This window comes from Oryzias latipes, chromosome 22 (genome assembly GCF_002234675.1).
Source record: "Oryzias latipes chromosome 22, ASM223467v1".
Taxonomy (NCBI): Eukaryota; Metazoa; Chordata; class Actinopteri; order Beloniformes; family Adrianichthyidae; genus Oryzias; species Oryzias latipes.
The window spans coordinates 13,615,950-13,637,808 of record NC_019880.2 but is presented as its reverse complement, the minus strand read 5'-3'; the positions used below and the strand labels follow the sequence as shown (position 1 = coordinate 13,637,808).

The 21,859-nt window shown below is 39.5% G+C and overlaps 1 protein-coding gene across 3 annotated transcripts in view; it reads right to left on the bottom strand.

Annotated features, from left to right (window-relative positions):
• ltbp2 (latent transforming growth factor beta binding protein 2) overlaps positions 1 to 21,859 on the bottom strand; it is an 83,215-nt gene that overhangs the window by 22,605 nt on the left and 38,751 nt on the right. For 2 of the 3 annotated variants that reach the window (XM_023951596.1, XM_023951598.1), the window contains exons 6-18: positions 21,604 to 21,810; positions 19,377 to 19,660; positions 18,165 to 18,267; positions 10,196 to 10,270; positions 7,314 to 7,436; positions 7,046 to 7,210; positions 5,723 to 6,040; positions 5,163 to 5,182; positions 5,035 to 5,071; positions 3,766 to 3,891; positions 1,784 to 1,912; positions 1,496 to 1,615; positions 1,160 to 1,279 (exon numbers count right to left, since the gene is read on the bottom strand). In XM_023951596.1, coding sequence (XP_023807364.1) covers positions 1,160 to 1,279; positions 1,496 to 1,615; positions 1,784 to 1,912; positions 3,766 to 3,891; positions 5,035 to 5,071; positions 5,163 to 5,182; positions 5,723 to 6,040; positions 7,046 to 7,210; positions 7,314 to 7,436; positions 10,196 to 10,270; positions 18,165 to 18,267; positions 19,377 to 19,660; positions 21,604 to 21,810 — 1,827 coding nt within the window. The remainder of the gene's footprint in view (positions 1 to 1,159; positions 1,280 to 1,495; positions 1,616 to 1,783; positions 1,913 to 3,765; positions 3,892 to 5,034; positions 5,072 to 5,162; positions 5,183 to 5,722; positions 6,041 to 7,045; positions 7,211 to 7,313; positions 7,437 to 10,195; positions 10,271 to 18,164; positions 18,268 to 19,376; positions 19,661 to 21,603; positions 21,811 to 21,859) is intronic. The other variant, XM_023951597.1, reaches the window with a different exon arrangement.

Below are 21,859 nucleotides of genomic sequence, written 5' to 3'. Positions count from 1 at the left end.
TTTTTATAATTAACGCTTGTTGGTCCCAATGCAAATAATATGCTAATCAAGCAATGGCATCATTTGGCGACTTTTAGATCAGCCAACAGCGGCTTCACTTACTGAAGAGTTGGCAACACTTTCATACATCCTCTGTTCTTCTGCTCTGCTCGGTCATTACGTCTAACATCTTGTCTTTGCTGGGCTCAAAAGTACAACAGCTGTGCAATGTATTTCAATAAAGCATTGTTTTTTTTCAAAGCTGAATCCAAAAGAACATTTTATGAGTCTTCCCATTGGAGTATTTTCAACAATCTCTTAAAAAAAAAGAGATATAAAAAGACCAAAAATACAGTACTTGACAAAGGATGGAAATGTGAACAAGCAGAGATGGTGCGGAGCTGCCATCATCGCTGTGGTTTGGGACTTTACATGGTTGCAATATGAAAATGCTGCAATATAAAATCTGCAGCAAAACATAAAGTTTTATTGATCATTTTCATTCATTTTATTTAAGCTGCTCTGAATTTAACTCCTAGAGCTGCGTTCAAAACGAACGTGATTTGGGCATCAGGAAAGTCCAGTTTCAATGTTAAGTCCATGAACAGAAGCAATCAGAGGTTCAAAGAGTTCAAATATCTGAACTGGCAAAGAAGATGCATCACGTTAACCAATCTGGGACTCAGCTTTGGCCCCTAATGGGTCAGTGGTTGGAGTCCAAATCAAATAAAATTGTCTATAATAATAATAATAATAATAATAATAATAATATCATGAAGTTATAAAAATATAATCTACAGGAGAACAATCAGATTCTCCTCCACCTACTGATTACGTCAGCAAGACGTTGTGGACCAAAGCAACGTCCCTGATTGCTTGTTGTGAGACGTCTTTTTTTGCCAAAGTTCAGACATTTTAACTCTGGACGCACCACGCCACAGTGCCCAAATTGCACTACGACACATGAAAACGCTTCCACCCTACCGCTGCACCCACCGCTCAACATATGCCACAGGACCTCTGATCTGTTTTCGGGATTTCAACAAAGTGCAGCGCTTAGGTACAGACTTCTTTATTCATGTAGCTTAAAAGAAATAGAGGCAGGCCTTTATTTTTCTGAACTGATTAAAAATAAGCTGAAAATCTCTGTTAGTACTGCTGCTTTGACAGGTTAACTTACCCACACATCTTTCATTGATGAGTCTAAGCCCAGGGCTGCATGCCTGGCACTGGAAGGAGCCCAGTGTGTTGATGCAGATTCCACTGGGACACGAGCTGGGATCCTTGCACTCATCTAAATCTGCTCAAGCAGAAGGTGGGACAGAAAAAAACTGGCTCACTAAAACAGTTGGAGACAAAAGAGTTTGTGTTTCCCTAATTGTACACATATTCTCTCGACCATGACGGAAAAAAAGTTTTCTTCCTGGCCCTGTTTAGAGGAAAATGTGGCTGACTTGAAAAATGCAGATAGGTGGAGCTGGGTTTATGCTTCTGTGGATTTTTGCTTGGAAGTCACCTTCGCATTGGTCTCTCCAAGATTTGGCAAAACCACTGTTGCATTCACAGGTGTAAGATCCTTCTGTGTTGACGCAATTTCCATTCTGGCATTTGTTGGGCATGCTGCACTCGTTAATGTCTGCGAGGTAAAAGAAAACCAATAAGAGAGGAAAGCTAAGTTAGTGATGTCCTCCAAATAATTTAATAGGAGAGGATGCTTTGTAAATAAATGCTAGTGGCAAATAAAAACAACATTCTGCTAATTAGCAGCCTGTTTTCATTTTGACATTTAATCTTGAAGTCTCACCTTGACAGAACTTCCTGTTCTGTGTGATCACCTGGCTGTAACCACTGTGGCACTGGCATGTGTAGGAGCCATAGCTGTTTATGCAGTGACCCTTCCCTTCACATGGGTCTTCATCACACTCATTTACATCTATACAAAAGGAAAAGTGAAAGTGGATTAGTGGATTTTCACCAGAAGCCGGTGAATGAGTCCAAGCTCCGCAGTTTGGAGCTTTCTAGAGGCATCCTGTCTAGGATGTCAGGGGATAGTCTCCGGCAGCCCCTTGACCCCAATAGGACAATGGGATTAGAAGATGAACAGAGGCTGCAGAGGATGCTTGGCATAGGAGGTCACAGAATCGTTGCTGTCTTAATGACCTGTGTTCTGCCTTTAAATATAATGTAATGTAAGTAATTGGATCCCTTTCCTTTTGGCATGTTTAATTTATTAAGACCTCTGTGCCACAGGATGATCGGTACTCCAGGCTTGCATTTGTTGATCTGATAACAGACAAAGTCACAGTGCCTTTAGAAAGTGTCTTTTGTGCTTTATGACAGATACAAATCTGGTTCTATTCTGGAGTCCCGAAAAGTCTTGCTCCCTCGTTTACCAACATGGATTCACACCAGTTTAGCCAAAATCCATGTGGAAGGATGCTATTACTTTTCATTTTGCACTTTACTTTCTAGGTTTTTTTTATTGGTGAGTTCTAAATTAGGTTCTGAAGTGTTGGGGGACCCTGCTGGTGTGAAATTCTACTAAATGCTTTGACAACACTTTGATTTAGTTCTAGCCAAAAAATATTTTGCCTTCTTGGTGGACCATGCGTCCTTTCTGTTCTTTCATGCAAGTTTCACAATCTAAATTGGTATCAGTCTTACAGTTCCACAAGTACAAACCCAAACGGACAAACAAAATTAAAATTAGGTTGCAGAACAACAGCCAGAACGCAGAACTATTGACACAAAAGCCTTATTTAAGAACCCCACAGTCCATAAATAAATGCATACCAGGTTCCATCTATAGACTCTTCCTGAAATGGATGGTTGATGGACTATTAGACACAGACTATTTTCAGGGTCTGCAAATATGGCATATGCTATGGTATCAAATAGCACTGAATTAATTCTACACAAACAAGTTTGTCAGAAGGAAACTAGGCTATATTTGTATGGGGAACCTGTTGCCTGTCTTTAAAAGGCCCCAAGTAAAAACTTAAAAGTCATGATCAAGGGAACCTGTGTTCACATCAAATGCGATTTGTGCAGCCAGTTTTATTGTTTAATAGACGCGATCAAAGGTCTTGCAGCACGTTTTGCGATTCAGGTGCAGCATGGCGATCTTGCAGCAGAACGTTTTGGGCAAACATTTTTCTGCGCAATGTTTCCAGAGTTTAAATATCTTAAATTTGGTGAAGGATTTGTGTCAATCAATCAGAAATCAAGCTTTGGTCCATAATATGTTGATGATGTAATGTGAAGAGCTGATCATTGTCATTTGTTCTCCTCCTGTGGGAGGAAGCTTTTTTTTTATTATTGAGCCAATAATAAAAAGGTCCCCTAATTTTACTATTGTCTTTTTTTTCCATCTGGGATTAATGCAGGACAGCCAGTCATCAAACTGGGTCACAGACGTAAGTACAGTGGACCCAGAAATGGAGACGTGATTACCAACGTCTTTGTAGAGCTCTTCAAGATAAGCAAACTTGATCTATCAACATCATCCATGTCTTCTATGCAGTGGCTGTATATGAAATATACAGATAAACATTCAATCAATGCTTCCATGTAACAATGAGGCTAAAAACTTTTGATGGCACCTCCCCCCAAATGCAGTGGGAGCATCAGGTTTATAAAAACATTTTTGCACAACGGTCAAGCCAGAGGATGTGAAATCGCAGTGGGAATTACATTTGGCGTAAAAGCAGCATTACTTTGAAAAAATTGAGTACCATAACTGACATACAAAATAAAGCCTCATGTTTTAGTACTTTTGCTACTTACCAATGCAATTGGTCTGCAAGGCACTGAGCTTAAATCCAGGGTCACACAAGCAAGTGTAGCCAGTCTGCACAGAAATGCATTTTCCACGGCCGCATATAGAGGGTATAGAACTGCACTTGTTGATACCTGTGAAACAGAGGAGAAGCTCACAGTCAGGGCACAGAAATCAGACGGATTGTAAAAATACAAAATAGAAAAGCATTCCACTAACACATGTTACTCTTCATGGGTAATCGTCTTGCTGTTTTATTGGTAGAATTTTGGATGAGAGGAGTGGTTTTACCGTGGCATAGTGTTCTAACAGGTGGTATGGCGCTCTCACAAAGACTTCGTCAAGAAACAAGTCATGCGCTGTAGAGCCTGACGTTAGTTTTGTTCTTGTCTTCTTCTTCCAAAAGGATTTAGGTAAAACAGAGATATTGAGTTTGGCACTTGATGTTTCTAAAGACAAAGGACGTATCTCTGGAAATTCACTTCTTCCATCCCTTCATGGCTCTGCCTTCCCATCTCTGATTTTCTTCTCATTTCTTCATAAATATGGTCTGCAAAACAAACCTGTTCTTGGTTTCTTACAAGAAAGCGTTTCTTACTTTTGGAAAGCACAAAACCTTTATGTCATGCTGAACTGTCTGCCAGGACATGACAGAGACCACATAAAATGAAATGTTGAGGTCTGGGCTGCTTTTTGCATTGTGCTCCCACAGCTTCATTTATCCATGCCAGTTTGTCTTTAAGATATTTCCAACATTGCTTTAAATCGTTATGCTGTCTTAGTAATTCCCTGAACTTATAGCTTACCTGTGGGTGAAGCTTTAGGGTTTATTTCCTTTAAATCTGGCGTCAGGTTGATGCTTGGAGAGTCTGGAGAGGTATTTGTTAGGTGGACTGGAGTGGGTCATAATGTAAACATAAGCGAGCAAACTGGTTAGATCTGCCTTTGGAGACTCTAACTTTAACATCCAGCCAAGTTCCTACTACTAAAATGAGCCACTTTCCCAAGCATTTCTTTCTCGTTTGCTCCCTTATTTAGCTATTAAGATTTACTATTTCTTTATAGGTGCCAAGCATTACCTAAATAATTTTAAAAGAGACTTGTTCCATGTAGAGATGCTCTAGACTAAATGTTTGTTAGTCATGTGAGGAAATGGAAAACATTTTCATAGAATACAAATATGTTTGGGTATGAATTAAATGATCCAATAACCTTTATCATTTACCACAATTGAGGAAGAAGTTGACTGTCATAAATATAAAGGAAGAAATAAATACCTGGGTGCTTCAATGGAGAGTCAGTCACAACAGCTGACTGTAAAAGACATAAAAATAAAAAACAACTAGTAAGCATCAAGTTCTCCTTTTTGTTTTTGTTTTATCAGAGATAAAAACGAAAAACTTACTGGGAGGAGAAATTCTTCACCTGCAGAAGATAAAGAGAGTCATTATTTCTGAAGTAAACCAGACTAAAGTAAAGTGGACACCTACCTAAACTTTATGTAAACTTTAAACCACCTAAAAGACAGAACTAGTTAAAGTCCCACTCTGATCATCTTTTGATATATTGTAAAAGTGTTCCCAGTGGTCTTTTAATTATGATTTATGTCTTTTTTAGGCAAAATAAAAAAACCTGTGTCTTTTTCTAGGACAAAGTTCCTGCAGAGTTGCAGGTGGGATTATTGGCACATAGCAACCCCGCCCCACTTCCCTTGACCTATAACTGAGAACTGTTTACACTATCTCCTGCTAGCTTATAGCCCTTCACACCCCCAACCTAACCTTGCAACAAAAATGGCGAGCACTGTTGAAGCTATCCAGTTGTAAAGTTTTGAGCCAAATGCCAGCTCAGACAAGGAAAACAAAGACGTACATGGATCTAGTCGTCTACAAGTGGATGCACAAGATGTGTGCCTATGTGTATAAAATTTCCAAAATAAATCAATAATAACCAAATATTTCATACTTTTACCCTCTGTCCGCTCAGCTTCTTCATTCTCTGAATATGATGGATGTTGCGGGCTCAAAGGGTGATGAGGTATTTGTGGCATGTTGTGGTAATCAGGGTACTGGGGCACTTGTGGTGTCTGAGGGTAACTGGGGTGTTGCGGCTCGCTGGGGAAGAGCAGCGAGGGCTGAGACGATGGAAACTGAGGATACTGCTCCTCAAGAGATACTCCTGTGCTCTGCAGCTCATCATCCTCGAGCTGCCGGACTGAAATCTGCACATCTGAGCGTGAGTATGTGTATCCATGTCCGGCTGGGCAGATCTCCTTGAAGTGGTCTGTGGGAGGAGCAAATGCACAGTGATAAGCAAGCTCTTACAGAATAATTTGGCTCTGACTGTTGATCACAGTCCCAGCATAGGAATACAGTATTAAGGTCTGCTTAAAAAACTTGGACACTAAGAACATCTCTTGTGGAAAAGATTTCAAAAAGCACAAGAAGCCAAAGAGGGAAGTATTGGATCATGTAACTCTGACCCTTCAACCCATGTACAGGTGTATAAGGAAGAGGCTAATGAAATTTTGGCTTGCTAGATGAAAGAAATGAAACTACTTTTCTTTGTCTCAAGGCCAGCACACTTTGATAATGGTGAAGCCATTATAACCAGGAAGAACGGTGTCCTTTACTTGACCTGAAACTTGGCTCTGATGAGCCTGGAATAGAAATATGAGGAATGACAGACGTGCACTCAGGGTAAATACACGTATGAATACAGAGAAGGCCTGACACTGCATGACGGAAAATGAGGTTATAAAAAAATGTAATCACATCTATGTCTAAAAGGCAGCATTATGGAGGTCTGTGTGTAATATCTGATATTTGACAGTCCCTGTGAATCACTGGCCAGCACAGACACTCCAAAAACCATCTTGTTTCTCTCTGTGACTTTGAAGATTAGATCTGGACGGAGAAAAGGATGACAACTACTTCCCATGTTTCGCTTGGCAGAGCTGCAAATTTCTGCTGTGAAGCCTTGCCGGTAGATTTGTGGGCTCTCTCTTTGAGTGTTGGAGTGAGAACACAAGACTGACTAACCATTATGCTGCCTCGAAAAAATGAAAACTGCTATTTTTTTGGTTGATTTCCCACTCTAAACAGATTTTAGTTACTTTGAAATGTTTTACACCATTGGCAAAGAGTAGAATGACTGTGCTTACTGACATTGCTAGTCCTTACATAACTTACAATTAGACATTTTTCCATCTGCAATAGCACAAAAAAAGTCGAAAAAATAACAAGTTTTCACCGAGATATGATTACAGGAAATATTTAAGCACTGTACCTGAACCTGGCAAGGGACAACGATCACAGCCATGACCCCAGGCCTTTCCCACACGGCTGCAGCAGCAAATTTGCTTGGTGAGATGGTTGGCTAGTGGCAGAGAGCAGAAACCGGAAGAAACCGACCTATAGCACGATGCCCTCTCTTCAGAGACAGCCTTGTCCGCTAGAGGAGGAGCCAAAGAACACAATACAATTTAGTATATAAAAGACAAATGGTAGAAAGATCATTTAGTAATTGGGGGGGGGGGGGGGGGGGGGGAACATACAGACACAATGGCTCCTTGCAGCATCTAACATGTATCCGGGTTTACATGTGCACCTGTAGCTTCCTTTGGTGTTGACACAGTCAGCATTTTTGCAAATTCCAGGCAGCAGACACTCATTGATGTCTAAAAAAAAGAAGCAGAATTAAATGAAAGGTTTTGAGAAATGTTCAAACTGATAAAAGATGATTATCAAGAATGCATGCATGCGCTACTGACGACAATAGCTATTTTTTCAAGTGCTTATTATTTTCACAGGACACCTTTTTTTTTTTAAACAATCACATGATGGGACAACATCCTAAGATTTCAAAATTAATGCAAGTGGAGGATTTTTTTCAACTGCTTAAAGAGTTGCTAAATCTGATGGCATACATAATGGATTAGTCATGCCATCACACTTGGGAATAGACACAATTTGTTTTTCTACTATGGTAAACAAAAGAACATGGTTTTCTTTATTTTTCCATCGCTTCAACCAGTTGAGTCTGATTACATGCTACTATAGATTTATCTTCCATTTCTCAATAATCTGCTTTCACTTTTTGGTTTCTAAGAAATCGAGGGTGACAACTGAGTAAATTCAACAAAGCCCTATAATAGCAGCAGCTTCTGTTTTGGGACGACATAAACATGTCCGTCTTTCTGTTTTGTAGAAGCGGGTCGTGTGGTCGAAGGAGGACGAAGCACAAACCAAGGACAACATTCCACAGCTGTCATGACTGACTCTGCTGAAGATCTGAACACTGGAACAACACACACTACAGGGACTTGTTTTCAGGTTGAACCACATCTGATCCTGGTTCAGGTCAGCACTGGGTTAAGCTTTGGCTCTCATGGGGTCTTTAATCCGTGGGTCGGTTGGGTCCCTGATTAGTGCTATTGCCATAGTCTGCCGATGGGTTGACGGGGCTTGAAAATGACTTCTATGACAACCTGTCTTTTTTGAAGTTATGCTTGGTTGCTTGAACTTGTGGTAAGTGCTTACAAGTAAGCTGCATTGGGGCTGCTTTTATAGACTAAATACACATTAAAACACATAGTAGCTAAGTGTCAAATAATCAACTATGACCTCACTGAATCTTGATTTGCATCAACATAAACTGTGTTTATAAGAATCTGATTTTCAGTTCCATATATGCATTTAGCTGAAGTACTAGAATTTTAAAATCATAAAATCATAAAGTTATGAAGTAAAATCTGACAAGGTATGACTTCGACATTTTTACAGTTTATTAAGCTATTTTTTCTAAGAAATGTAAGCCTTAAACTAAAAACCTCTTTCCATAGCAATTTGCCATGCATAACAGAGATAACATATTCCTCTGTGAAGGCCATTCTTTAAACAAACTTATACTCAGCACAGCAGTAAACACAGCACTTTCAGCTGACCTAGTTTGGAAAGATAAAGCGTTGTTTCAGAGGGGCTGACTGTGCCTCTGTAGGTGCATCTTATCACACTGGGGGGAAATGTCACTTCACAGAATTACCATGTCAAGTCAGGCCTATTACATCGCAGAGATAAACCCTCTCACAATGCAATCCATTTAGAATTGAGGCAGAACATAGATGGGTGGACATCATCCCACAAATTACTTAATATTTGGGGGGGAAAGATCCCAGATTCTGACGTTTTGGCAGCAAGTAAGAGAATTACAACTAAATTAGTTTTTTGGGAATGACGCAGGTGCTGAATGGCAAACAGAAGAGTTTAAATAAGTAGGGTGGCTAACTGTGAACCTTATTTTTTAATAATAAAAAAGCTGCACATTTCATACAGGAATACATATCTGTCGCTACATGTCTGTAGAGAGACTCATTCATCCAGAATGAATTCAAAGCAGAAAATAAATGTAAAGTTTATCTACTCCCATTTAGTGCTACAGAGCCTTATTTGATGTGTTAATAGTTTAGGCTCTTTAAAATCCCACTCCCATGATCTTTTGATCTTGTCTAGAATCATTACTAGTGAGTTTTTAATTAGGATTGTGGCGTTTTTGGCCACAATATTAAAAAGTGTCGTTTTCTAGGACATAGTTTCTGCAGAGCGGCAGTAGTTCATTAGAAATTTGCCCCTGGGTTGTAGGCAGGACAATTGGCACAGAGCAGCCCTGACCCTCATTCCCATTATCTATCTGTTTACACCCTCTCCTTCTATCTTACATCCCCTCAAAACCCATCCTAACATTACTGGTGCAACAAAAATGGTGAGCAATCCTTGAGAAATCCAGCCATACAGTTTTGACCCAGATGAGGAAAACGAAAAACGCACATGGATCTGAGTGGATGCATCAGAATGGAACTGAGCGGGGAGCGTTTAGCAGATTGTGGTTTCTATATCACAGTTACAAGCTTTTTCAAACAGCATATTTTCTTCTGCTCCTGATTCAACATGATTAGATTAAAAAAAAAAAGTCATGTATTTTTGCAATTTTGGGGCTAAATATCTTAATGTAAGTGTTCAGTCATCAGAATATTGCCACAAGAGCATATAAAAAACACTAAAAATTGAATTTTCATCATAGTGCGTATTTTGTCCTAAAAAGAAAAAAGTGACTTTCCACTTGGGATAAATTTTTGAGTTTTGTTTAATGTGCTGATCATAAAGCCACTGTCTGCAGCAAAACTCCTTAAAATACAAAATGACTACCGTAAATCTTAGCAAAAAATCAAACTATGAAGCTCCAGGTAGATAATGACTTCTAAGCTTTCTTTCTACAGTAATCATGGTCTCGACCCAGTTCCTTTATGGGGCCAGATCAACAGCAGTATGTCAACTGTAAGCATTGCCGCGCAAATTTAAGGAAATATTATGGAAATGCACTGGATAAAATTACATAGAATTGCTCAAAAAGTCCAATCTTGTTTTGTTTTTTTAAACTTACCTTGACAGTGTGTGGCATTCATCCTTTTAAAGCCTTTAGGACACTGAACTTGTCCGTTTGCAATTACTGCATAAGCTGCAAGAAAAATAAAAACACACCATTAAGCACTGCAGGGCCTCTCTGTTACAAAGAATTCTATAGAAGGAACAGTTTTGTCAGGGGGTGGGGGGCAATAACTTGCAGGAGACCTCGGATGAGTATACAGAGAAGGATCCCTCTGTCCAACACATTTATAAAACAGCTGCCATCCAGAAGAGATTGATGATAACACTCCACATCATCTATAATCATACTCCATATAAATCTCTTCTCCTCAGAGAAAGGTGAATGAATTGCTTATATCATATGTACACTAAGGGAGTAAGAGTGTCAGGCCGGATCTTTATCATGAGCCATTGCAGATCTGCATCAACCCAAAACTAAAACTTTAACTTCACACTCTAGGAATGCTGATGAATAAAATTAAGATCCAATAACAAAATGGGCAGTGTGTGCTCCACAAAGGTCAAAGATTCACTAAAACACTACACTAAATGCTGCAGTTTATCTACTAATCCCACAGTGAAACCAAACTATCAGTGACAACAATTCATAACACACAGTTTGATTATCATACAGTAACCGGTCAAGCCTCAGAGCGCTCCCTTACATGTTCACATGGGTGAATGTGGCTATCGGATTGCAAGGATAGTCTGTTTGTATTAGGATGGAAATATTAAAGACATGCAGAAAGGACATGTGGGAAGTTCTACATGTTTCAGAGCAGCAGCAGTGGGGTTATTGGTAACAGAACGTCTTATGAAGTAAACTGAGAGTTTCTCCACATGGGACGCTGAAAGATCCCATGTCTGATTCTGTATGTTTAGTTTTGGTTGTAGTGTGAGAAAATGTCAGACTTATGACTTATAACGATTTTTTCACTTTGTTGTCTATTCATATTATAGTAACACACTTAGCAACCTAATGTGATGACTTTGACCAGTTTTTAGTATGATAGTATAATATCATATACACAGTACTTTCTTTAGTTGCAATAATTTAACGACTACCCAAAAATGTTTGGCAAATTACTTGCACGTTGTTTGCACTTGCTTTAGCAGTGCAACCAACTACCATGAAGTCATGTTTGGTATTCCCAGGTAATTCCCAATTTCAGTCAACTCATGAAAATAGATAAATAGATAGATATTTGACATTCATAATTGCAAAAATATTTTTATGAAATTGTATTTTAATAGTTTTTAGACACAGATCGTTTTGGCAACTTTGATTATGAAAAAAAAGGCAAATCAAAGAAAATTGTGAGCTCAATGTTTAATGCTCTCTTACAACAAGACCAAGGTTTGAATCCTGACTTTTCTGAGTGGAGTTTGCATGTCCTCCTTTTTTGACTTTGGTTCCTTTAAAGTGTCCCTAGGTGTGCATGTGTGTGTATGTGGGAGCGATTAGGTGCCCTGCAAAAGACCGGCGACCTGTCGAGGACGTACACTGCTTTCGCCCAACAATACCCACGACAGACTCCGGCAACCCCATGACCCCAAAAGGGATACAGTGGGTTAGGAAAACTGATAGATTAAATGTTTTATCCTATATAGTAAAAGCTCCCACATCTAAATCCCAGAAAGATCATCTGTTCCTTACACTGCATAAACTTGATTCATATTAAAGTAGTGACATGAATGCTCAGATAACGAGGAAAGCTGTCACAGTTTTATGGGGTGTGTTCAGAATGCAATATTCTACAGGGTGATGCTTTATGTGTCACTCTAACATCCACACTAAGGCAAAAACCAAACACACCCTTGCAGAGAATGATACTTTAGCAGAAAGATTAGTGGTTGCTTTCATGTATTTATGAAATACTTTTAGCGTCCTGGGAGAACAGACAAGAAAAGCACGTAATGCAGCAGAAGAGGTGAATAACGCCGTAGAACATCTCATACCTCTGATGTTTGACAGAGCAAAAATGGATCAGTACAAATAGTGATGTATGAAAATTAGAGTTCCTGCATTAAATTGCACATTTTGAATTGAATTTACAGTTCCATTTCTGCTCATATCCATAACTAAAGAAAAATGCTCTGCCCTTTTCTGGTTAAAGTGTTGTCTCAAAAGAACTGTGGGCTGCTTTCCCTGTACGGTCCTTTGATTGAAAATTTGAAAAGGATAAAAACACATTTTGGCCTGAGAAGGAGCCAAGTTGTTAATATAAGTTGCTAAAATAATTCAAAAGTCAACAGAATTTATAGTTTTTCAAGGTCTTCAAGATGTTTGACCTTAGTGGGGAGTAGAAAGGTTTGTGAATAGTTAAACAGACACTCGGGGCTCAGAGCCTGTCACAGATGAGTGGGTCATTTAGTCATTGTTCACTCCGGTCACATGTGAATAATTTTGTTGACATAAGTCTGAATCAGAACTGCTAAGTTTTAAACAAATGCCGAGATGTTGTTTTACTTTACCAAACATGAAATGTTTGCATTTCCATGACATTCTGAGCCAGAGATCTCCTGAAAACATTCCACTCACATCAAACTTCATTTACTTGTAGGATCTAACTGGACCTACAGATTCTAACTCAACATTTGCTGATGTGGGACATGGATTTAAAAGTGCTCGGAGCTGGAATATGATTTAGCAGAAGTTTATTGCTCCTTTGGGGCAATTTGTCTGCTGCAAGTTTGAAAAGCAAGCTGCCAAAACTCACCATCCACAGATGGACGGCAACCCACCTATAAAAGCAATTTTTTGTGTTAGTACACCATGGAGGGTCTTGGCTGTTTGACCAACTTAGACGCTTTTGGAGCAAAGACACTGAACAAATATGGTCTTGTGTCAGCTGAACAACTTTGACATGAAAAACCTATATTCATAAAAATTAAGAAGAGTCCCAGTAATGGTATTCTTGGAAAGCCTAACGATGTGTCAGTTCCCATGCTTGTTTCTACAATCATTTGCGTCCAAAATTTAGAGCCACACAGCCAATGGTTTGCAAGAGTGAGCTCGGGCTGCACATCATTAGCGTCACCCGTGGTTAGAAAGACTGTGGACGCAGACTTGTCTGTGACTGCAGAGGGTACAGACAAACCCTTCCACTTGTTGTGTATCCATTTAGCGCTGTTCAACAAAAGATTTTGTCACCCCTCACTAATTTATTGTCTGTCTCCATTCAGTTATGCTGTGCATTCCACAGGAGGCTGTTCAGTAATGTTTGCTCAAATTCCCTGACCTCAAAATGTAAATCAAAGTTCCTTAAGGATTTTATGTCATTTTAGCATAAATTTAAATAAATAAATAAATAAATATATAAATAAAACTTCAGAGAGGAAAGCTAAATTCACTCAGTGAAAGCCACAGATGGATACAAAAATGAAAGGATGGCAAAATAAGACATTCACAAAAAGAAGAGTTTGCAAAAAGGAAGACAGAAATCTTAAAAAAAAAGAAGCCATCAGCTCAATGGACACTGAAGCTATGGAACTACCTGCAAGCTTTTCTCACTTTTCCAGAGACAGAGATCTGTTGGGTATGTAAATTGTGGGCCTCCTTGCCTCCTTAATATGACTAGTTTAAAAACCTGAGAATGAGCGAGGGAAGCAAGGAGGAAGGATACATGTCAGACTAATATATCCACTTCCTATCCACTGGGGGCCACTTTGGAGAAAAACCACCAACACCAAAGCCTCACAGCTTCTCCAAATATATACACTCTGAATAGCCAACACAGGACGAACTCCGGCCAGACTGAGAGGACCAGAAGGAACAACCTTTTTTTCTTTTTCCATTTATTTAACAATTGACAGATTCTTGTTTTTTCTTGGACGGTAAACTGACCTTTTTCAATGTCTTTAAATGCTTCACGTGAGCTAATAGTTTGGAAAAAAAAGTTTTTAATTTTCAAATGTGACACAGGTGTGGATGTTTTGTCCATATAAAGTTTGTGTTGGTAGAGCTAAGGCTACTCAGTTGGACCTAAGGATAATAATACATTGCATTCCCTAACTCTGCCAGTTTATTATTGTAATAATCAACACAACACATGTGAAGCTGCACCCTGAAGTCTTTGGGTTTAATCATTCCGCCCCTACTTCAAAACAATACTGAAAATGTGCAATTATTTTTGTTTTTATGAATGAGCATTTTATATTTGTCCCTGGAGTTTTCCAGTTTTATTTCTTCGCCCCTCTCAGATATGGATGCCAGTGTAAACCACTTCAGACACGTCTCAATCAGACCCACATGTCAACATAAACCCCAGTAAGTTACCCACATTGCTTTGCTTCAAATGCCATGATGTATTTCCAATGCTACTCTTAGCTTGGCCCTGATTATTAATGCATCATAAATGTCCCATTAATCTTCCTCCAAGATAGAATTGATTAATCTTTATTGATTAGATCTGCTGATCTGTTTGGTCATATTACTGCCTACCCTTATAATGTTATCATCCTGGTTCCTAAGAGATGAAGCTAAGCCAACATGAATGAATCAATCACTGTCAGAGAAATGTATTGTCTCTGTTTCAATTAATTAATAGTTACCTTGGACTTGATCCACTGGATGTGTTTTGTTACAGCCTGTTTTGGAGGCCAACTCATTCCATCTAAGTTTTTTAGGCAACTGAAAGATGTCCCTGTTTGATCAGAGCTAACTTAAGGCAAGAAGCACAAGCTCTGGCCTGTCTCTGGGTGTCTGACTAAATCTCTGAGCTGCAGACTGGAAATTTGGGAGGGATGAGCTAATGTCAGATGGATCTGATCGGATGTAAGAAGAGGGATTCTGGGAGAAGAGAGTAAGGAAGGTAGAAATAAGGAGTGCCAGTGGTTCTGTAAGTGTCTTCAAGCAACATCTAGTTCTGCTAAAGCTTTTAGCATCACTGATGTTTGGAGCCACAGAAAAAGAAGCTTTGGAGCCACAGAAAAAGAAGCTTGTTGAAGCTATTGAGAAGATAAATGACTTTGGAATAACTATTCAGCAGCAAGTCTACACTGATATAAATAAAAAGTCTATCAGTGTTATGCTGGGTAAGATTTGAGCCAAAACGCCTTCTTGATATACATGTAAAGATGCTCAAACAATTGCAGTCTTTGGAAAACCTCTCTCCAGCTCGTAGATGACTTGTGTAAGCAAAGGTTTTCATCATTCCTGCCAAAAAACGTTTCCCTAGCTGAGATATTTGAGAACAGACCGAACCATCCCTCCAATAGTTTTATAAATTACATTTATACAATGAACTCAAAGCCATGTGGCTGTGTAGTTGCTCCACCTCAGCCAGAGGAACTGAGTTGACTGAAGCTTGGTCTGGTTGATCTGGATCTCATTATGGGTCAGGAATCCTCAGCATGTGACTTTTAAAGGCCCTGGCTTCTACAGCCTTCTGGCTCCTGCTGAGATGGGACAGACTGGCATTTATGCTTCCATAATAACTGCACTCCTTCACTCACAAATACACAAAGTTTCCCTCCATATGACGACAACTCTAATGTAAAAATCAAAGGTATGTCGTAAGCCTCATGGTCACAACTGCCCCTGTGGGTGGATACGGGTTGTTTGCGGGGAAAAAATGGCAAACCCATTCAGGGAAACCAGGGGACACACACAAAATATCAAGGTTTTAGAGTGCACACTGACCCTGTAGAGCTAAAATGTTCATGCCCATTTTCTTCCAGGGGCATGCCTAAGGTGACAAGCGAAGACCTTAACAACACGTAAGAGTAAGTAAAAGGTCAGGTAAGTGAGACACAGGCATGATGTACATATTTTTTTTTTTTTTAAGGCCCTAAGTCTGGCAGACTGTGCAAGGAGCCCGCAAGTGGTTTGATTTGATTTAATTCACAATTTAAAAAAAAAGCATATACTTGTACAGCAAGATTAATCAAAATTCAAAATCTAAAATGGAGTGATGGTGTAGTGACAGAACCCCATCTGGGTTTTTTTCATGATCACACAGCAATAGACTTTCACAGAAAAAAAAACTACAACAAAACAGGAGATCTAAAAAGTGCTGATCTTGAGATAAGTGTGCAGTCCAGCCTGACTGTTAGAAATAAAAAAATCAACAGCCTGTAGTTCATGTGTGAATTCCACAGGCGTCCTATGGGCATTTATGTATCACATGCACACCCAGTGCTTGTGGCATGGTCAGTAAGGGACCAGTACATGCACCACACTAATCGCTACGGTGTGGCGTGAGGGCATTGTCAGACAGCATCACAAGCATATCATAAGTCTGTGTAACTTACATTAGCCTTACTGATACTTCAAGATACCATTTATATGCACAAAAATGGTATGTTCGATTTTCATGACGTCCCTAGAAAACACACCTGGGCTCTCCTTAAGATGCCTCTCTATGACCCTCCATGGGCCTGGACAACCCAAAAACCCGCAGCACACCACATGGGTGCATGTGACTAAGGCTTTAATTGTCATGAAACGTGATCAAACTATTTTATATACATGTAAAGAGACCCTGACTGAAACAGAACAGCAACTGGTCAGGAGTTTATATCAGTGTGGTGACTGGGACAGACGCACTTAAGCTGAAAGTGGACACAGGAGGAAAAGTCTAATATCCTGTCTGCATCAAAATCTCATTAAACTATAGTTGCATTGAGGTATAATAAAGGAGGAAGTAGCCGACCTTGTTCTTTTTCAAGAGTACCCATTTGAAACCAACAATAAACCGGCCAATGGCAGCAACTGCCTTTTATGAGATAATTATCACTTACTCAGGGGAAGCGGGAGGCTCGTATAAAACTGTAAAACTTCTCTCGAATCTGCAAGCTAACTAATTTAAGTAAAGTCATGTCACTTTTTTTCATGTGCTGCATATTATTCCTTTGGGTCAGTCAGACTAATGTACTCTAGCTTCAAGACAAACACCAATGTCCATCTAAAAGAGTGACACTGGGGGAAATTTCAAAGTATTTTGCTCATTTGACTTTTTTCCGAGACCTTTTAGACACAGCCCATAACTTCATGTTGACTTCACTTTTCTGTCTCTCCCTTTGTCCTTTCATGTCTTCCTTTGTGTGCGATCCTCCAGTTTAAAGCCCGTCGCCATTAAAAAATAACCGAAGAGCAAATTTGTAATCAGGGCTTTCACTCAGTTTCCCCCCAAAACTTCAAAGAAAGAAGCTGTGGAAAACATCTGGGAGCCAAAAGAATTTAGCATGTGAAAGAGACTGGAAGGAATAGATCAACATCTATTATCAATAGAGGAGAAGAGAGGGATCTGCATTTGATTAAGCTCCAACATGTTTCAGGCAATCTGGCAGCTAAGTGGCACCGGTGGGTATGAATATGATAAAAGTAGGAAAAATAGGTACATTTTGTCCTATCTTTACATGCTCTGCTTCCCATGAAGTTTGAACCAGAGGATGGACAAATCTGAAGTAGGGTCAGATGTCAGCGTGAGTGACAACCTCCATCCACAGTGGACACTGTTGCCACCCACCCTGCTCTCCGCAAAACTGCCAAGCTTTTTTCCCCAAACCTACCGCAGTTCTGGTCGGAAAGTTGCTCTTTCCCTTACTCTTTCAAGGCCGGGTTAGCTTTCCCTGCCCACAGGGTGGGCGGTGCGCCTGCCAGGATCTCATCTGCATGCTAAATGTGTTTTTATTTGCATCCAAGTTTAAGCTTTTAGGGAAACAGACTCATTTCACTGAATGAGTCAGCCGGACATCTAAAGGAGAAATGCTCATCATTAGCAGTGGCCGATTGTTTAGGAGCATGTGATGGATGCTTTGCTGTAAAAAGGAACGGCAGCCAAGTAGTATAGAAACAAACCAATTGCTAATCTTTCTAATTCAAAGCAATGAGTGGTAATTTTTAACCCGACTAATCTGTGTAAAACAAGAAATTCAAGAAACCATCTTACTGAAATGATAAAAGATTCAAAATTGATGAAAGAAAAATAAATACGAGCGGAAAGATCTTTGGATCTTCCCTCTTAGTCCTGAGGATTTACCTGGTTTGGTTGGACATTTTTGGCACTTATTTAAACCCCACGAGGCACCAATGCTTCCACAGCAATCATCCTGTTTGGTCAGGCCTGGCAGGGGCTTGCCACACTGCAACAAAAAACATCTGGGTTAAATCTGTGCATCAAGTTTGGAGACTTACAAGTTTGTGCATGCATGCTTGTTTATGTGTGAGTGTTTGCACGCTGGCAAGGGTGTTATTGTGGTTATGTCAGAGTGTGCGTAAATACCTATCCAAGAGGACAGGGTGAACCAGACACATCTGAGATTATTTAGCTGGAGAAGGACGTAAACACTGAGAGTTTGAAGACCAACCATCCTAGCGTGCCTCACTTAAGCACTAGGCTATTTGTAATTAAAGGGTTGTATCAAAATGTACTTAATAGATTTTTGGCCAATATCGCTAAATAAGAAGAGAATTACAGCGTTTTTCCCTCAGAGAAAGTAAACTTTTTGGTGGGAAAAAGAAAACAAATGCATGTTGTTTTCATGCTCCTGTTGCGCCAAAGTTCTTTTTTGTCATTGTTACAACACACCTCACTTCCAGCAACACACCTATTAAGGCAGAGTGAAGCAAAAGAAGGAGTTAATGTTGGCAAAGGCAGCATTTCTATGGATCAATGCTCTTGGCTGTGGCCCGGGTAAAGCATGCCTGCCAATAAGCAGGTCAGTAACTTTGCAAAGTCCTTGAGCAACACAATGAGCCCCAAAAGGTATTCACCAATCTGTGAGTGAGAGGCCCTGAAAAAGCACAGGATGGATTAGGCCCCTGTTAAAAAAAAGCACTTTCACTGACAAGAACAGCAAAATAAAAAGCTGCTAAGCTTCCCTTTATAACCTGTTTCTAATAAATAACAGTTGCAACATCTACTTTTCACCCCGACCATACAAATCAGCAATAAGTGTCACTCTCTTGAAAAGACCAATCCTTTGAGGTTGACTCAGGCTTAACCTTTGTCCCCTGAATGCACGATCAACCACAGCAAGCCATTGTCAGGGAATGTAAAATGAGAAGTGTGGCCAGAGTACGTAAATCCTGGACATTAAAATAAATCAGTGTCACAGGGTTACAAAGGTTAGTCAATGGACATTTTAAGGGCTGAGAGAATGTGGAAATAATGGCATTTTACAACAATGTAATCTGTTTAGGTAAGACACTGTGTGTTAGATCACCCAATGACAGTTTTTCAGCCAAATACCTGTCCATCAACCGTCTCCTGAAAGCATCTCCCAACAATTTCATTCTGCCGGCTGTGTGTTCTAGCGTGGCCATTTTCATGCCCTCTGGAGGGAAACTGTCTGCTGCCATGTTCACTGGGGTGTTCGTGTCCATTTCCGGGCTGTGAGCGCTGCTGGACAGAATGAACTCCCTCTGTGTTGGCCAGCCTCTGCCCCGGCTGGACTCGAGCTACTTGGTGAACCTGGACCTCGGCCTCTGGCGGGTGCTGAATGTGAACGTTCACCAAGGATGGGTGTAGAGACACTTGAGGACAAGAGTTAGAAAGTTTATTCAAAAGAGCGGAAAGTTTAGAGTTTCAAAGTTGGAATAATGTAAACCCGTTCAAGAATCACTTTATGTACTCAAGAGTGCTTTCCTGGCATTGAGCTACTTTTTGTGCAACAACAACATTCCACAGTTTGAGTTTTCATTTTCGTTTAATACAGTAATCTCAAATACTTAAAAAGGATTTAACAACCTGTTGAGAAGATGATGCAATGTTAAGATTACCTTTTTTTTAAATAAAAAACAAATTATATGATCAAGACTTTACAGTTTTTTAGCAGAATCTTGAACCACAGGAATGATTCAAAATCTTACATAGAGTCTAAAGCTGTGTTCACGAACCTTTTTCAGGCCAAGGACCACTTTAATGTCAGAAATATCCTCACGGACCGGCCTGTATGAGGCTGACGTGTGCGTCTCATTTTTTAAATTTATTTTTTATCTTCCAGTTTTCTTTAACTTTTGAGGGTAAAGTATACCTTTATTCTCTGTAAAATATCTGCAGTTGCTTTAGACTTTATTAGTATGCTAGATTTTGTGCAGAAATCATTAAAACGTTATACAGATTTTCTCTTAACGCATACCTTTAAAAGACGCAAACTCATCTAGCTTGAAGAAGCGATAGATAAATACAAAAAAAGGTTCATTAATATGGTAATTTCTAAATATAATATTTCACCATTTGAGAAACTTCAACAGCAACATCCTTGTAGTATTAGATAGCTGGTTGCTGAATATAATAAAGAGCAGGTTGGGTGTGTAAAATCAAGTGTTGCAATAAATCCATATTTGGAGTAAAGACTCCTGGTTTTTGTCTGTTAAATGCAGCTTTCTTTTAATTTGAATGGAAGGCTCTTCTTCTGTTTCCTCACTGGCTCATTTTTTTGAAAGAAACTTTTCGGATACGTTTGTTTTTGGTTAACTTTGCTAGTTTGGAGGTTTCACTTTAGCTGTCAGCAGATTTACTTTGAACAACTTCACAGGGATCAAGACCAAATTGAATGTGGTGGGAAGAACCCAGAAATTTTCCAAAATAAAATGTCCTTCAGAATCAGATTATACATAACACATAAAAAATGTAGGTTGTGTTTTTTTTAAATTTCTTCTGTGGTCTGATACCAACTGTCCCATGGATCGGTACCAATCCATGCCCCGTGGTTTGGGGACCACAGGTCTAAACGTTAAGGAGAAAATATGTAGATATCATTAAGAGTCCCGGCAATCTTTCTGTTTTAAGTTTTATTGATTGTAAATGTTTTCTGGTCTGTTTGTGAATAGTCTCCACTCTTTCATAAAACCAGAGTAACAGAAACAATGTGGGGGACTTTTTCTGGGTCATTAATGACTTAATTTGCTCCAAATACATTTTGATTTTCACATATGGCTCACAGAAGGAAAGCATTGGAGAGTGAACAATGTAGAAGATAAAGGACTCGACAAATTGATGAAGTCATGTATATAATTCCTTTTTGGTGGCTTCATTTATGAATCTGTATTTGCCTCGAAATCCGGAAACATCAGGTTCTGTTAAGCTGATGAACTGAAAGCTGTGTTGACAGAGCTGACTTTGAAATGCTAAAATATTCAATGACATTTTTTAACAATTTTGCTTCATATGAATCATACTCTAGTGTAAAATATAAAATTGATTTTCTATGTAAAAGTAAGCTCCTAACAGATATGTCCTTGTTTTTAGCAACCCCTCATATGCATCATGTGGGTTACAATAAGGGTTACAATGTACTGAATGCCATATCTTTTTAGTTTTTTTTCTTAATAAAAACATTGAATTATATTCATTAAGTTGTTAAAAGGTCATTTTGACTTAGTTTTGTTGTTTTTCTAATAGTTGAAAAATACCCATGGAATATATATTAAGAGATTGAAAAAGAAGAAATCACTGTAACCATTTAAGTGCTCACCTTGCTGATTAGATAATGGAAGGGTGTACATGGACTGGGAGGGGGATTTTGCTCCATGGCGGGCGGTGAGTGTGCGACTGTGAGGAGTGGGTCTGGCAGGAGGAGGAGCTGCTAGGTGACAAAACTTCCCTGTTGAGTTTGAGGGACACCAGCACAAGTCTCTACCGATGCACCGGCCTCCATTCAGACAGGGGATTTGACAGAAGACTGTAGACCAAACATGACAAGTCATGAATTAGCAATTAGCAACAAAAGC